This window comes from Antechinus flavipes, chromosome 1, assembly GCF_016432865.1.
Source record: "Antechinus flavipes isolate AdamAnt ecotype Samford, QLD, Australia chromosome 1, AdamAnt_v2, whole genome shotgun sequence".
Lineage (NCBI taxonomy): Eukaryota > Metazoa > Chordata > Mammalia > Dasyuromorphia > Dasyuridae > Antechinus > Antechinus flavipes.
Window position 1 is genome coordinate 693,326,912 of NC_067398.1, and position 17,960 is coordinate 693,344,871.

At 40.2% G+C, this 17,960-nt stretch overlaps 1 protein-coding gene across 6 annotated transcripts in view; it reads right to left on the reverse strand.

Annotated features, from left to right (window-relative positions):
• The window catches only part of CCDC62 (coiled-coil domain containing 62), a 64,654-nt gene that overhangs the window by 7,280 nt on the left and 39,414 nt on the right, over positions 1–17,960 (reverse strand). For 2 of the 6 annotated variants that reach the window (XR_007949650.1, XM_051972705.1), the window contains exons 7-11: positions 14,678–14,766; positions 13,369–13,469; positions 10,112–10,855; positions 4,198–4,336; positions 1,614–1,730 (exon numbers count right to left, since the gene is read on the reverse strand). Coding sequence is in view for 2 of the 6 variants with exons in the window: in XM_051972705.1 (XP_051828665.1) it covers positions 1,614–1,730; positions 4,198–4,336; positions 10,112–10,855; positions 13,369–13,469; positions 14,678–14,766 (1,190 nt within the window). In the remaining 4 variants the exon portion in view is untranslated. Of the gene's footprint in view, positions 1–1,613; positions 1,731–4,114; positions 4,337–10,111; positions 10,856–13,368; positions 13,470–14,677; positions 14,767–17,960 lie in introns of all 6 variants that reach the window. The other 4 variants (XR_007949651.1, XM_051972706.1, XR_007949652.1 and 1 more) reach the window with 3 other exon arrangements.

Sequence of the window (17,960 nt, forward strand, 5' to 3'; positions counted from 1 at the left end):
GCAGTTCAGTGATACAAAGCAATCCCAATAAAGTTTGGACAGAAAACATCCAGAGAGAACTATATTTTCATCCAGAGAGACTGAATGTAAATCAACACATGCTATATTCACTTCCCCCACCCCTTTTTCTTCTGTTTTTTTCCCCTCTTGTGGTTTTTCCCTTTTGTTCTGATTTTTCTCTTCCCAACATGATTAGTAAAGAAATGTGTATATTTTTAAAAATGAATGTACATGTATAACCAGAAAAAAAAGAAAAAAGAAAGAAAAGATAACTCAACTCCTAGATGAGGGAAATTCTTTAGACCATGCATTAGAGCAAAGCCTCTTGCAAAGCCTTTTATGCTATTTTTTGGGAGAAGCTGAACAGAACTTTGGCTAGATGATAGTGATATAGATTCAGAACTAAATGAATAAATAGCTGCAGAGAAAACCATTAATGGTTTGATGTCAGCTTGGGGAAATGATCTCTAGTAGGGGATCTGTGCTGTTTACATTTTTTTAAAAACATATCTATGCTTTGAGTGAAGGCACAGAAGGCACCTTTATCAAATTTAATTAAGACATGCTGAAAATAGGAGAAATGGCTAAAAATGGCAAAGGGACAAATTTAGGCTTGATATAATGAAAAGTCCCATTAACAGTTGGAGTTATGGGGAATGGACTTCCTTGATATGTGCTATGTTTCCTCCTTAGTAGAAGTCTTCACACAAAAGTTAGTTGGATGACTAACAGATCATATATGCATCTGGACTACATGATGACTGAGGTCCCTTAAAACACTGAGACTCTGTGATTCTATGAATGATAAAAATCAGCATCCAAAAACATCCTAGCAGGAAAGAATTATGGACCAAATCAAGTAAGATAGAATTTAAAATAGATAAATATAAAATTCTACACGGAGATTTGAGACATAGACTACACAAGCACATTTTCAAAAAAAGAATCCGGGGAGGGAAGGTGAATTATTTTTCATCTATCTCAGTCAGAGTCAGAGGCATGACACATCAGTGAAAAGAAAAGCTAAGAGAGGCATGTTGAAAAGGGATGGCACTGGTCCTTCTCATCCCTGCCCTATGTCTGACAGTGTCCAGCGTTGGGTGAGAACAGGAGGCTGAGATGACGCCATATAAAAACTGTAGGAAGGAATTGGTGACGTGCAGTCTTGGAAGGAGCAATCACGGGAGCTGCCATTCAAGTATTTGATGGCCACTATGTGGAAGAGGGATTAGTCCTGTTCTACTTGGTCCCAGAGGAAAGAACCAGGAGCAGCAGAGGGAAGTTGTGAAGAGACATAGGCTCACTGTAAGAAGAAACTTCCTAACAAGGTGATTTATCCACAAGTGGAATGCACTGCCTCAAGAGGGTTAAGTAAGGGGTCATTTTGTGAAAGAATCTAATTTTACTAAGCTTTCCTCCCCTCCCCAACATGTCCCATTAAATATCACATTTTAAAAACAGTTTGGAGACGGGGCATCTTTTGGCCCATGCACCACTCCCTGCACTCTGCAGGCAGGCCAGAAAAGCTTTTCATGCCTCCCCAGAGATCAGTCTGCACCTTTATACTTAGTATTCAGTGACTATAAACTTAGTTGAGAGAAAAATGAACATACACTGTGGTTGGGATTGCTAGGGCTAACAGGGAGTAGAGTGCTAAGTTCCAGATTAGTAACCATCTCTCGAGATTCCGCCAGCAAGCGCTGAAGCTTACTTGTGGGAGAACAGTCATCCTGGAAGACATAACAATTTTAACAAGCTAATGAAATCAAGAAGCATTTGAAAATGGGGGTTCTGTGTGAAAATGAGAGCTATCAATGAACAATTCTTTGACTTCCTCAGCGGCACTAACAAATGTTATAAACATGTTCCTTTCATCTCTTTACAGCCTGTCCAACTAAAATCGTTTCCTATCACCAAAATCACTGCTGGTGCCAGTTGATCAGTAACATCCATACATCAGATTCTTGAACTTTTCCTTCCATGCTTCAGATCCCTAATTAGTAAGTCAGAACACTTTCCACCTGCTACTTCTCTTTGGTACCAGTAGTAGGAAACACTCAAAACTGTGTTGCTACTCCAAAACATGTGATCTGGACACCAGTTTGTTCTGTTTGGCTCCTTCCTCTGCTGAATTTTCACCATGAAAATGAGCTATTCCCAACTCTTCTGAAATGCCCTTAGAGCACACATAGTCTTTTCTTTAAGACACTTTCTCATTCCTCATATACAGGCAGGGTCATGTATTAGAATGGAGGGGATAGGAGAAAGAGCCCAAGGAAGGGTTCTGAGACCTGAAAAGAGAAGTTGGAATCCCATCTTTCCCCAGTCAGGCTTATAGCTGACAGGTCCCCCCCATATCCTCTGGATTAGGTTCAGCTATTCTTCAGGACTATTTATTTTGTTTTCCAAGGGATGATGGCAGCCATCATCATTCTGATGAGGAAATGCTCTGCAAGTCTGGCAACTGACCTTCACTGAGGTCCATGAGTCCTTGTCAATTTTATCTTAATTCCATGTATCCTGTCAGGATTTTCTTGGGAAAAGCTTAGGAATGGATTGCTCTATTCTTAGACAAACCTGGAGGGATGAAAAATTGAAGGGGAGTAGCTTTATAAAATTGAAAGAAAAGAGGGATGGAAGAAAGTGACTTGACTTCCATGTTAAAACATGTCCTGGTTTCTGTGTTGGATTCAAAAAGTAACAATCTCATTAATGTCTACAACTGAAAAAAGGCAACACAGATGTTAAAAGCCTTTAGTAGAAATATTTTGGAAGGCCACAAGACATGATGAAAGTCATAGAAGGCTGTGTGTGTCTCTGTTTCTCTGATCTCATTAAAATGTTGAACGTAAAGGGTTGTTTGTTTGTTTTTCAAAATGTATTAAATTAGCAATAATACTAATTCATCTTTATAAGGTCCCTTACAGTTTTGAAAGTGCTTTTCTCACCACTCCTTGGAAAGCAGGTAAAATTTATTAAATGGAATTTTACTTTTTCTGTTCTTAATTTAAATTTAAATTTCACTTTAAACAGCTATGATACTACTTAAAATACTAAAATGGGTCATGGAACAATAGATAATGGAAGCCGGAAGGAACCTTGGAAATCAAGGAAGGGTTCTAGTTGAAGGTGGGGGTGAGGCTGAGATGGGAGAATGATAAAAGTATAAGAAGAGAGGAAAGAGCATTAAATGAAACAAGAGAAAATACAAGAGTTCAGAAGGGCAGCCAAAAAGGACATTTTGTTGCTACCTTGTGAAATTCAACTTAGACTTGAAATAATTCAACTGTGTCCAGCAGAGGTTCACAGTTTCATGGAGTCTTGTGGGTAGAGAGCTGACCTTGGAGCCAGGAACTGCTGGGTTCAAGCCTGCCTCAAACAGTCCTGCCTGAAGGACCTTGAGCAAGCCACTTAAATTTCTCAAGGGTTCCGTAAGGTGCCAATCTGCCTCCAGAGGGAGTTTACTCACCTTCAAGTTCTCATCCTGTGAAATCAAGGTCCCTGGCCTTGTCAATTTCATATAAATTCCTCTTTTTTGTTGTCTATTAGGATTTTGTGTTTGTTGATGTGATCAAATAATTCACAATTTAAAAAAATAAATCACAATCCCTTATAAATAGTTTCTAGATAAGGGCAGATCATCTCCAAAGGGGCCATGACTTGCCCAAAATCACATGAGGAATAAGTAGCAAAAACATTCAAACCCGGATCTCTTGGTTCCAAGGCCAGAGGTGTGGGCTGGTACTTTTCTACCAAGAAAGGTCCTCGATGTTATCATAGAGGTGCAAATCATGGAACTAAAGTTAGGAAACTAGAATGTTTTCTCTCAGAAATTAATTTTATTCCCCTGGTTAAGAGGACTAAAAAATAAGCATAATAAAGAGCACCCATTACATTTATTTGTATAAAATAAGCATCACAAAGAATGCCCATCACTACTGATTTTAGTAATTGATATTATGGCCCATGTAACTGGCAGGCTCACCATTGGGAAATCCAGGGGCGCTGAGAGCCTCCTTTGGGGAATTTGATCTAGGAAATTAAATGTTCTAATTTTCAAAGAACATTAAAAATGCCTCAAGTTCCTAAAATGAAACAAACATCAGCAACTAACCACTGTACTGCAGCAAAGTTAAGAGTCCCATGATATTCCCAGTCTCGTCTAAATCTTCATTTCATTCGCAATCAAATACTAACGTGATGGAAAGCAGGGTCTCTGCTGCTGGGCAAAAATGTCGATAAATGCCTTTTATCTGAAGAGAAATCTACAAATCTGTCATCATTCTTGGTCTTCACATTTGAGGTGTGTTGGCAATGCCAGAAGGCAATCGGCGGACTGTCAATAAAATAGCGAAAACCTTCTGTTAGCATCATCATCATCATCATCATGGTCACTAGGCTTGAGGGAAAACACCTTACCAGGAAGAGGTACCATATTAAGCTGAGAAACAAACTCAGGTTGAATCCTGGCACGATTGATCAATATAATAGAAATAAGAAAAACAAATAAGAATCCAGATTTATGGAAACCTGCTTATACCATCAGGAATCTTTTAAAAGTTTAAAAAAAAAAAAAAAAAGAAGTATCTTAGGTAGGTTCATCCAAGAGAACAAATCATGAGAAATAAATAAGAGTTAACATGGTCATAAAATTCTGCAAACATTTACCAAGTCTACTATGTGCAAGAAAATGTGCTGGAGATGGGGTAATCAAAAGCTGCTTGTTTTTTTTAAATGTCCAATTGATATTTTGGATTCATCTTCCCAATTCTTTCCCTACAGGGACAGTTGGGGACAGAGACTTCACTGGCACCTGAACTGAAGTAGTTGCATTCTTCTCTAGCAGGTAAGGCAGAGCTTTTGCCTGATGAGAAGGTACCTAGTGGGGCTGACAAGGACTCCCAACACGTTGGGCTTGGAATGACCCCCTGCAATGTTCTAGCCCAAGCCCTTTTACAAAGGAAACCCCCAGAGGGTCAGTACAGGTCACACAATCAGGGCCCACAAAGGTAACAACAAGCAAACATTATATATACACTTGTAACAGTCTAAGATCCAGGAAGAGGCTGTGAGAAATGAGGATGGAAGAATCAGAAAAAACTTGGGAAGCCTAATATGACGTCAGATGTGATGCAGAATAAAGTACCCAGAACTAAGAGAATGATGGTTGTAATTATCAATAATTGACATAACGATCACAATACTAACAATCACTAAATGATGAACACAATGATGTAAAAGAAAACATCAATGAAAAGACAACAGGTATTGAATAAGGCATGGACAAAGTTTTGTGTCTATTTAGCTTAAATGAATATAAGAGAAGGGTGAGAGGAAAGGACTCTATTGGGAGTAAATGTAATCACTGGCAAGTGAAAGTGATATAATTTTTTTTAAGTATTTAAAAATACTATTGTTCTATAAAAAATGATAGATAAGCTGATTTTAGAAAGGCCTGGAAAGATGTATATGAACTCATGCTGAGCGAAACAAGCAGAACCAGGAATAGATTACACACAACAACAGCAAGAATGTGTGATATTCAACTATGACAGATTTGGTTCTTCTCAGTGGTTCAGTGATCTAAGGCAATCCCAATAAATTGGATAGAAAACACTATCCACATCCAGAGAGAGAACTACGGGGACTGAATGTAAATCAACATATGCTATGTTCACTTTTTTTCTCTCTCTTGGTTTTTCCTTTTTGTTCTGATTTTTCTCTCCCAACATGATTTATAAGGAAATATATTTTAAAAATGAATATATATGTATAACTAAAAACAGTGTTGGTTTTTACATGTAACTGGGGAAAATTTTTTAAAACATTAAAGTATCCAGAAAATGTTTAAAAAGAAAAAAAGCTTTTGGTCCTCCTTGTAAAGACTTGTGGAATAGGCAGTTGAATCAAATCCTTTGTAGACAGTGGAGCAGCTGGTTTCCCAAACCTTGTTCTAAAAATACTTCAGGATTACTTTAAAAGCTATCAATGAAATTTGGCTTTCTCCTGAAGACAATTCCCTGCCCCCCTCTCCAGGGATGACTATTTTTCTTCCTTACATTCTCACATAAAAGACCACAAGGAGAGTCAGCCCCCTGCTCTTTGATCCTCCTTGACAGACCCTGCATTGCTCAGCAGCCAGTCTACATGTGCTTGTATCCTCCTGTCCTGGTCTTTAAGGCTCCACTGTACCCCCCACCCAGTCACTCTTCCTCCTTCCTTGATGAATCTCACACTCCAATCCCACTCCCTCTCCTCATCTTGTGACAATATTCATATCAATCCTTGTCCTCTCCTTGGTTCAGTGACCCCAGCTGCTGTGCCTCTGCATCTCAGCTGTCCCCAAAGGGAGATGAACCTTCAATTCCTATTCCCACTACAACACTCCCCTCTCCAAGCAGTCTCTCACGCCTTTGGGTCCTTCTGCTGCATCTCTCCTCAAAAGCCATGACTGCCAGCTCCTCCATTCCTCCCTGCTTCTTCTACTGCCATCATTTTTGGTTGGTATCACTCAAACTCCTCCTACCACTCCTCCTCTTGAGTTCCTTGACCCTGGTCCTTGAGTCAAATTTCAATTCTAGAAGATCTCCCATTGCTGCTCTGTCTCCTACTTCTGGGCTATTCAACATTGTATGTGTGTGTATGGGGGGTGGGAGGAAGTATGTGCCAACAGGGCCTACTATACATTTATATCTTCAGAGCTGGACCCTCACTGCTAGAAAACAAGGCACTTGCACTTATTCACTGACTGATTCTCTCCTCCCTCTCTCTCTCTCTCTCTCTCTCTCTCTCTCTCTCTCTCTCTCTCTGGCTCTCTGGCTCTCTCTCTCTCTCTCTCTCTGGCTCTCTCTCTCTCCTCAATTTGTATTTCTTTATTTTCAATAGGGATTTAGAGAATTCTTTTCACATGAGTATAAATGGCTTTAATTTCTTTTCTTTTTTCTTTTGGCTAAGACAATTGAGGTTAAGTGACTTTCCCAGGACCACACAGCTAGAAGTGTTAAATATCTGAGACCAGATTTGAACTCAGGTCCCCCTGACTTCAGGACTGGTGCTCCATCCATTGCACCTGGCTTTAATTTCTTCACCTGAAAATTGTCCTGTTCATATTGTCTGGTCATTTATCAACTGGGGAATGACTTGCATTTTTATAAATTTATAAAGTTCTCTACATATTTTAGGAATTAGGCCTTTATCAGAAACACTCACTGTAAAAATTGTTTCACAGCTTTCCACTTCCCTTCTAAACTTGGCTGCATTGGTTTTGTTTGTGCAAAAAGCTTTTTCATGTAATGTAATTAAAATCACCCATTCTCTCTTCCTCCCTCCCTCCCTCTCTCTTTTTCTTTCATATCATCTGCCTTTGTGGTCTTAAATGCCACTCTTATATAGACAACTTCCCCAGCTACCTAGCCAGCCCCAGGATTTCCCTCCACTGACATGCCTTGCTGTCACTTTAAACTCACCATATCCGAAATATCACAAATGTAACTTGTCATCTATCACCTAAGGGTCACAAGTTTTGGAGCAGGAAGTACCCATAGAGAATCTAGTCACATCCCTTCCCTTTCTCTTTTCCCTCTAGTACTTCTTGCCTAGAATGGTTAAAGAACCTTCTGACTGACTTTTCTTCAGCTTTTTTCCCTCGATTTCATGTAGCCTCCATCATTGTCTTCCCAAGGCACAAGTCTAACTCTGGATGTTGCTTCCAAGAGAAAAGAGAAACTTCTTAATCGGACATGTAAGACCCTTCACAGTAAAGCTCCAACTTCCAGCCTTATTTCAAACTATGTTCCAGTCTACTAAACTACCTCTATCTTTCTGAATTCTGATTTATCTCCAGTACTCAGCCCATCCTCCAACTTTCTTACAACACTTTATCTGGACCTCTCCTCTCCATCCTCTATTATTTTCTTTTTTCTCTCTTTCTTTTTTTTTTTTTTTTTTTTTGCTGAGGCAATTGGGGTTAAGTGACTTGCCCAGGGTCACACAGCTAGGAAGTGTTAAGTGTCTGAGGCTGGATTTGAACTCAGATCCTCCTGACTTTGGGGCTGGTGCTCTATCCATTACACCAATTAGCTGCCCTTATCCTCTATTATTTATCTGTGTACTTTTCACATTCCCCTCTCTCCAAGGATACTAATGCTTTGTTGATAGAGTTGTGAACTGATCCAGCCATTTGGGAGAACTATTTGGAACTATGCCTAAAGAGCTATAACCATGCAAATCCTTTGATTTGGCAGTCCCACTACTAGATCTGCATTCCAAAGAGATCATAAAAGAGGGAAAAGGACTCACATGTGCAAAAAATGTTTTTAGCTGCCCTTTTTGTGGTGGAAAAGAATTGGAAATTGAGTGAAAGCTCAGCAGCTGGGGAATGGTAAGAATTAAGAATGGGGTAATGGAATACCATTATTCTATAAGAAATGATGAGTAGACATGAAAAAAGTGCTTTATGCATATATATGACCTTTTAAAAAAACAAATTTCTTACTCTGATTTATTCTTTCTCCACATCTTAATTTGCACCTTACCAATACAACATATTTTGTATTTTAGTTGATAAAATATTTTATGGTCTTCTAAAAACTAAAGTTTGTACATAATGGGGCAAATAGTATTCTGGTTATTCTTTATCTACCCATATTCAAACTAATATTTTGACTTTTAAGTTTAGCTTTAAAATCTCTGCTCATATTACAATTTTATAAGAATCCATATCACAAAGCCCTCTGGAAGTTGTGTGGTATTTTCCAGTAAATTGTGTTGCAATTTATTTCACTTCTATGATGTGCTTTATCTTAGAAATGAAATTTATAAGTATCAGAAGCCTAATTATGCTTCCCTTGATCCTTTCCATTTGGACAATGTCTAAGCACCAAAGACATTAATCAATAAGGATCAAACTCATATACCAAATTATGTATTTTTTTCTTTACCACATCACTTAGATGACATAGGATATATACTCATCTTCCTTCCCTTTTTTCATTATGTATTTGCCTATATACTTTGTAAAAAATTGAGACTATAAATACTATTCCCTATCATGTTGGAATTTTCTATTTTCTTTTAATGCTGTTTCTTCCCTATGCTAAATTTCACAAAAACTCAATAAAGTCAAAATTAATAATAAAAATAATAAAAAGAAATGATGAGCAGGGTGATTTCAGAAAAGCCTGGAAAGATGTAGAAGGCTGGAACTCTGAAAAGGTATACTTGAATCTGAGACAGCAGAGTATTGTGAAATAATGGTTCTATATACGTATATTTAGATGAGATGGCAATGTTATGACTCTCCTCATGATTGGTGCTTGCTGAATGTGTGATGGTGAGATATAATCGTAGGCAAGGATTGGAGGGCTGAGGGAGAGAGTCAGAGTCGCTCTTCCGCAGGATGAGTAGGAGAGAGGCTTCAGGCTCCGGACTTCAGAGTCCAGGATCCATCTTTGGCAAGCCGCGTAGCAGCTTGCTTGCCTCCTTCACTTCTCCTCCTAAAGACCAAGGACTTTGACTGATCCTGACTCTGAGTGATCCTGAGGTTCTCCAGAGAGCTAGCCCAGACGTTGTAGAAAGATTACATGAACTGATGTTGAATGAAGCGAACAGAACCAAGAAAACATTGTATCAAATAACAGCAAGATTGTGTGATAATCAACTATGACAGACTTAGCTCTTTCTCAGCAATTCAGGAATCCAAGGGAAATTCCAATAATGGAATGGAATATCTATATAGTCATCTATATGTTGTCTTCTCCATTAGAATGTAAATATCTTGAAGAAGGGACCACAATTTTTTTTGCATTTTTTTGCATCTCCAGTACTTAGCACAGTTCCTGGAACATAGCAAATGCTTAATAAATGTTTACAATTGACTGGCTCATTTAAAAACAGAAATTGCATTATCTGTGCAGCTCTAAAGCAAATAATAGTCACAAAGAAGGGGCTTAATGAATGAATGAAAACCATATCAAAGGTCTCTTTTTGTGGTTCTGAATACTATTGGTATGAAGAATATAAGCACAAATGGCAAGCAAAGGTCTTATAAAGGATTTCTCAATATTGTAGGGGTGTTTATTTTGGCTATTTTCCAATGGGACACATAACTCACCTTTTGAAGGTGTGATACTTGATTCCACAGACATTCCTGGCGCACGTGCAAACAGTTTTGGGTCGAACAATTCTCTCTACCTTAGAAGGCTTGAAAATCTTCATCCATTCCACATCAGAAACGGAGCTCCGCCCTGGGGCTTCAATGATGAAGTTACTTGGATGGCAGCATTTAGATTCACAAATATCTGAGTCACTCAAAGAACCTTCATTGAATTGGGAGAAGCTTTCCGTCACCTCCATCTGGTCATGACATTCCATTTCCAGTCTTTCCATCTGCTTTGCTCTAGACAAGCCTGGGCTCACATAGATATTTAGATCACAATGTTTGTAATCGGGCCCTCCAAAGTGATGATGATGGTGGTGGTGCTCCCGGGACGGGGGTAGGGTCTCGCTGTCGCTGCTCTTAGCTGCCTTCATAGTGCATCTGCCCAACGGACCTCTCCTTTTGGACTCAGCTGGGGCCATTGTATTAAAATGTACTTTCTCTTTCAAGAGCAGGGACCTTTGTCTTTCCAGTATATCTTTTGGTATCATGGCTGAAGTGCCAGGATTAATCTCTTCTCCAAAAGCAGGACTAAATCTCTTCTCTTCTTTGAATCCATCATAACCACCCTTTTCTGTCCTATATTGTTGAACCTGGGAGCTCTCACTTTCTTGATCCTTAGAATATATCTTCTGATTTCCCTCTCTCTTAATGATTTTGGGGTTGTTATTTTCAAGATCTGAGTAACTCAATTCTCTGCTATAATGACATTACAAAGAACTAAATTTATATTTATATACATATCTAACAGCATTACTTTACACATTTCATATAGACCTCATCAATACAGATAAATCTCTAGAGGTAATGTTTGTCTAAAATTCATATATCAGAAGGGCTGAGAAGGGCATTTTCGTGGTCCAGCTCCAGCCCCCAGAGGCTCCATGAAGCCTCTAGTCAAGGCTGGACTTCCTTGGGCCTACCTTCCATTGTGTTTACGCGTACAACATCATTACTATTTTCCTTGTTGTTCTATGATTACCTCTATTATGAAACCTAGTCTTTCATTTGATTGTTTTCAGTATACAATCGTGTACCACTGTTTCATGTCTGTGTGACTGATCTTCTCAGTGACATGAGTTCTTTGTCAGCAAGGACCACATTTAACATATTTGTTTTGCTTAGTGGTAAATGTAACTAGCACAAGGCTTGGCACACAACAGTCACTTAACCGGGCCAAATGATCCCATATTAATCTGTTATTATCTTGCTAATTCTGTTATTCTCAAAGCAGGGAATTCAAGTCAACCAACAATTTAAACTACATGTAATGAACTGTGCTGGAACGGAAGGAAGAGGAAAGGAAGGAAGGAAGAGAGAAAGGAAGGAAAGAGGGAAGGAGGAGGAAGAAGAGGGGCAAAATCATCATTGGTGACAACATTATGGGAATAAAAATAAGCTGAGGAATCTAAATATCAGTTACAGCCCATGCTATCAATACCCACTGGATTTTAGGCTCATATTGCAAAAGTAAATAGTAAAAGAAATGTATTCTTCCCCAAAATATGTATTTGAAATAAAGATATCCTACAACCTCAAGTGGCTGATTGTGGAAAGTTGCACAGATGGGCCCTGTAGCAGCAGCTGAAGGCATGATAGCCCTTTGAGATTTACCAAGCCCTTTCCACAACTATAGCAAAGCCATCAAGCAGAGACAGGGTTCAGGGCCACTGTCCAGGGCATGTGACTCAACTGAGTTCTGGCAGTGGCGGGGTGGCCCAGCTCTCTACCAGATGGAGCACCTGAACACTACAAGCTGCTCTTCATACTCCACATTTTACAGAGGAATAAACTGAGGTTCAGACAGGACAAGTATCTAGCTAAGGATCACCCCAGTTGGGGAGGGGCAGCTTCAGGCCTCACATCCCTAGACTGTGACTCTCCACTTTACAGTAAATCCCACTGCCAGCTTAATGCTGCCCAGGAGCTCACCCAGGGAGGAAGCTGGACACAGTCCAGTCCGAGCCCCAACAGCAGGGCTGCTTTCCCCTCCCACTTCCAGGTGTATGGAGGTAGGGACTGCAGAGCGGGCCACACTCCTGCCCTGCTGAGGGCTGTGCTGAGTGCTGGGAGCATCTGCCCTCTCTCTGGCTAACAGTGATCAAAGTGGGCCTTGAGAGGGACAGAGTAGGGTTGGGAACAGTTCCCGCCACCCCATGACTCCAGAGGCCTCCTTACAAAACTGCTGCTTAGGGAAGTGGCCAACATGTAGAATTTTTTAAAGTTTACAAATCCTTTCCATTCATTGTCTCATTGGAGCCTGACAACAACCCTGGGAGGTACCGCTTAACACAGCACCTGGCACACAGTAGGCACTTTAAACATGTTTTTATTGAACGAATATTATCCTCCCTTTATGGATGAAGAAACTCAGGCTCAGAAAACTTGAATGTGCCCTATGGGGTAGCAAATGTTTATGTCTCTTAAATGAGACATGTCCTTCATATATGCCCCCGAGTATTTCTTCTACCTCTTAAAAACTGGGCTGTTAGTTATGGCTCTATCTTCTTTCATGGGAATTACGTGATTCTTTAATGAGCTATCAATATCAGGGTTGTCAAATTCAGCTTTCAGAATCAAACCGGAATTCTGGCCATAAAGAAAAAGTACAGTTCTTGAAATTAAATGAAATGCTAATGAAGGCTTACATCACCCAACAACCAAAAAATCCCTACTATTTTAAAAATCCACATGTTCAGAATCATCTGACTGAGTATATCTAGTCAGTAAGATGCTCTGCAGGTGTTTGCTCCCAAGGGGCCTTCACAAACCACAGAGCCACAGACCATGCGTGGATCCACAGTGTAAGTGAGACAGGAATGAGATCGTGTCAGTTGTAGATACTGACTTAACAAGTGCCCCGGATTCTCCGTCCTGTTCCGCCACTCATTAGAGCCACTGGGCAAAACACTGAAGTAATACTTCCCTCTTCAGTAAAAAAGGGGTGAGAAGCATTGAGCTGGCAGGAAGAAACCTGCCTCCTAGGGCTGCTGGGAAGACTTCAAGAGAGAATGAATGGGAAAGGGCTCAGGAGCTGGTGAGCCCGGTACAAAAGGAAGAGATGGTGATTTTTTCTCAAATGCTAACTAAACTCCTTGTGGGGAAGAGAAAGCTCTTTTTCAAAGCTCAGAGGAGAGGAAGACATGAGAAGATCCCTCTCGGTCCATGACTGGAAGCCCTGCCCTCCCCTCCTCATTGGACATGCCCTGTACCTGGTTTCATGGATCCGTGAGTCATCTATCCTTGAGTCATCTCTACTATTTTCTGCAGTAAAATGAAGAAACTGCAGGTCACTTTGCTGCTTGACATACACCTGTACACAGGGAGAGAGCAGCCCATTTTTAAATCTAAAGAATGTAATGACATCACTCCAATTTGACACTTGACATGTGGAATGGAATAAAGTACCAAGATTTCTCAGTGTGAGACAGTCTCTAAATCTCACAGCCATGACACAATTTCCAGGGCTAAAAGTAACGCACATTCTCCAAGCATAGACAAAAGTCTGACTCAAGACAGTGTACAGTAAGAGGAAGACTGGAGCCAAGCTTGTTTTTTTTTTTTTGTTTTTTTTTTAAACTAATCTCCCAGGCTTTGTTTCCAAAAATATCTATTTATGCATATGCACACCCATGCACAAAGTGATGGTGGGAGAAAGCAGGCTGTTTCTGGTCCCACTGAGGGCTTTGCACATTTGGGCATGCAGGACCAGGATAGAAGGTGGGCCAGGCCTGTAGGGAGAGCACTGGACAGCACACAAAGATATCCTGGGAGCATGGGCATCAGTATCAGGAGGATCCTTGTGGACAAGAATCCGATGGGACGAGAAGGTTCCTGTTAAGGTTGGGATCCTGAGAGAAGGCAGAAGGATGTGCAGGGAAGATGGGACATTCACATAATTATTTGCAGTCATTACTGAATTGCGTGGGGTGCTAAAAAATGTCCAATTTGACAGCTGTCACGTAAGAGCCAATCTGAGAAGTATTTTTGAAAGAGTGAGCACAAATGCTACAATGTGAAAGAGGCAGGTGAAGGGGAAGGCAGCAGAGCAGGCACAGGTAGACTCTTAGGACTGACTGTTTAAGGAGAGTAAAAATAAGGGCATGGAATATGGATCCTGAGAGCCCATTTTGCAGCATGTGCATGGAGAGTGAGTTCCAAAGCCAGGGGAAGGCGATACTGCAGGCCCCAACATCAATCACCATGGACTGTTACTAATATGAGTTGCCGCTGCGGTGACAGTCCTAGCAGATGGAGGTTGTTGACTAGCACACTTCTGGGCCCAGTAGGTGTTCTATGAAGCACCTAGAGACTGGAGAGGAGCAGACTTAGGAGTTGATGGAGGAGTGTCTATAGGTATGTATGTGTTGTATGAAGACATTATGTCTGTCAGGATAGAGGGAATACTTTCAACCCTGATCTCACAGATCCACAAAAATCTCAAAGGCAAATACTCTGAGACACATACAACTAGTAACTACTTTAACAAAACTACAGCCCAAATCATAATTATATTCATACCTGTCTCAAATTATGGAGTTCAGTATCTGTTCGTTCTTGCTTTGATTTTGCGATATCAAGTAATTGTTCTTTTCTCTTTTCTCTCTCGGCTGTTTAAAAACAAGTAAGATTCAAATGCTTTAGGCCAATCATATCAAAAAAAAAAAGTCTCCTCACTTCCAGAAATTCAATTCTCAAGTCCAAGATTTCTCATTCCTGAAAACCAGACTGATAACTTCACAAATAGGGCCCTAAACAATAACAATCCATATTTTTTCTGCTGGGACTACACATCTCACAAGCAAAGTCGATTTTTGTCTTTGCTAATAACCCAGGAGATCATTAAGGATGATAGCCTCAGAGCATTAAGACTTGAATTTTCTGAAACACACAGTGATAATACATTCTGCTATTCTGTAAATAAAGTCCCATCAAGGGAGCTGGTTTCCATCCAACACTGGGTTCCCTCTTCCTGAAACCAGGCCATAGGAGTTCAAGGAATCAGCATCTAATAAATGCAAGGGGCCTCAAAAACTATTCAAAGAGTGATTCCCAGGAAGAATTGCAGCATTATTATATCATCTTAGAAGAAAACCAATCCAAAATATGGGAACAACAATCCAACACTTATTTGAGCAGCATAATGGTTTGACTCGAGTTAGTGATTTGTCAACATTATTATACTTAAAACATTGTGACATTAGACTTTACATTTTGTTTTGACAAATGTATCCCTTTCTAATAAATAACCCACCTTGAAGGATAGTCAGGTCTGTTTTCAGAGGACAGAGAGCCTTGTTACACTATTCTCCTGATGATAAATGACTCTGGGCAATGTCAACCTATAAAACCTAAAAAATAAAACACGGCCCTGACCTGTCCCTTCTGCTTATGCACTGACTAAGGGAAAGTGTCAGAAAAGGAGGCACCAGAGGCTAAGAATCGATAAGAATCCATAGGCAATCCATAAATTTTTGGCTGACTACCGGCACTGACTATGAGAACCTTCCCCAAATGTGGACACAGTGCTGGAGGAATCCAATACCCATCATGACATTCTTGCTAGAAATGAAACCAGCAGATGACAGTGGAGGGCTACAAACAAAAATGGAAAAGATTTGCACGAAATCCCAAAAGGAGCTGTTTTCTTCATTAAACTCAGTAGAAACATCACAGTCAGACTGTGTCAGAAGAGATCTGAGCAGAACCTAGGACCTCAGAGGTCCGACCTTATGAAAACAAAATGAAGAATATCGACATCAACATCAATCGGCCTAACTCTCCCAAAATCTAGCAAGGATCTTCTACAGAGAAATCAAAAGCCCGTTGGATCAACCAACCATCAATAAGCAAGGATTTCTTAGTGTGCCGGGAGGTAAGTACAAAGAATCAATCTCTACTCAACAGGATTATCTTCTAATTCAACAAGTACATAGAGTAACATCGACAGCATAAACAGGAAGTCACCCCCCCTCCCCAGGTACTTAGGGAAGGAGGGCATCAGCATTCAGGAGATCAGGAAAGGCTTAAAGCAGAATGAGAGGAGGTCCTTCATAGAGAACAAGGGATAGTCACGACAGCTTTACAATTCACTAACTGACAGCAGTAGAGAATGTAAGAGCCCACTTGCTTAATGTTTATTGATACAAAAAACCAAAACAAACCAAAACAAACAAACAAACAAACAAAAAAAAAAACTCGAGAATCTGAGTCAATAGAACAGTGTCTTGCAAGCTCTTAGAAGATGGCTCTCGTCCATGTAGTAAGTTCATTTAAGATTCCTTAGAAGACAGAATCCTGTTTTCTGACCCTCTGATAATAGAGGTGTGCTTGTCAAAGGTTCGTGGCACTGTGACAGAGAAGATCTGGCTTACAGGACAGGTGTGATGTTGCGGATGACTTTGGGCCGCTCGCGTTTTTGAGTCCAGGACGCTGTCATGTTTCCTGAAGGAGAGCTAGCCTCTCCATCCACAAAAGAAATGTGGCTGAAAAGAATCGACTGTCGAAATCTCAACATGTATGATCGCTCAGACAGAACAGGGGGTATTCACTTTTTGGTGTCATGGACCCCTCTGACAATCTAGTGAGTCTTATGCATTCCTCAGAATGATGCTTTTAATCATAACATAAAATACAAAGACTTGCAAAGGAAATCAAGTATATTAAATAAAATATGATTATAAAAATAGAAAAAGAGTTTATAGTTCCTAGATGAAGGTTCTAGAAGGTACAAAGTACAAAGCACTGGATCTGGAGTCAGGAAGACCCAAGTTCAAATCCAGCTTTAGATACTTCCTCACTGTGGGACCCTGGGCAAGTCACTTAACCAGTCTGTCTCAGTTTCTTCATTTGTAAAGTAGGGATGAGAACAGCATCTACTTTCCAGGGCTATTATAAGGCTCCAATATCTATATAGCACTTGGCACAGTGCCTGGCACATAGTAGGTGTTTAACAATGTTTGTTCCCTTCTATTTACCCTCTTAAGAGTTTCCTCCACAGTATATCTAGGACAGACAGTAGAGAGAGAGCCAGAGCTGACAATGCTCACAGTGAAATAGAAGAAACAGAATAAGCTGGCTGCCTGTATGAGCTCCTCAAATGATCCCATTTCCCATGAAAGAAAAAGCCCATCTTTTCAATATTATCATTCCCATGGTGTTGCTACATGGCAGCAAGATAAGCAATACAACTACCCCCAAAGACATAAAAATGAGTCCTGCAAAAAGGATGCTGGATAGATGGGTAAGAGTATCACACAACATGTGATCAAAGAACAATAATTCTCCAGAAGAATCAGAGTGAAAGATGCTATTAAAGAAATGAGAGCAAGAACAAAGTCTGCATTCAGAAAGAAGGAAGCCCAACAGCCAGAGAGTTTTACTGCTGTCAAGGGAGGGGAGGAACAACTCAGGTATGTTAGATGGACCTCCACCCTCACCGCTACCCTGGGGCAAGCTTAGGGGAGGATGAGAAGACAATGATCAAAAGATCTGTCAGAATAAATCAAACCTCCTCCCAGACAGGCACACTTGACAAGATGATGGAAGTAAAAACAGAAATAGTGCCTAAGGCAATCCAGGCATGTTATAGGCATCTAAAACCATCCTTAGATCAATGTGTTTAAAAAAAAAATCAAAACACAAGGTTAATATTCTTGATGATGTGACTTTCTGAAAGAATCCAAGGTGATAATATCTCTGGTCTTTTAAAACCCTACATATCCTACACATACATTTATAAAGCATAAACAATTGTTATAGATTCCCTAGAATGTTACAGTACTGTTTATTTAGAAAGTCACAA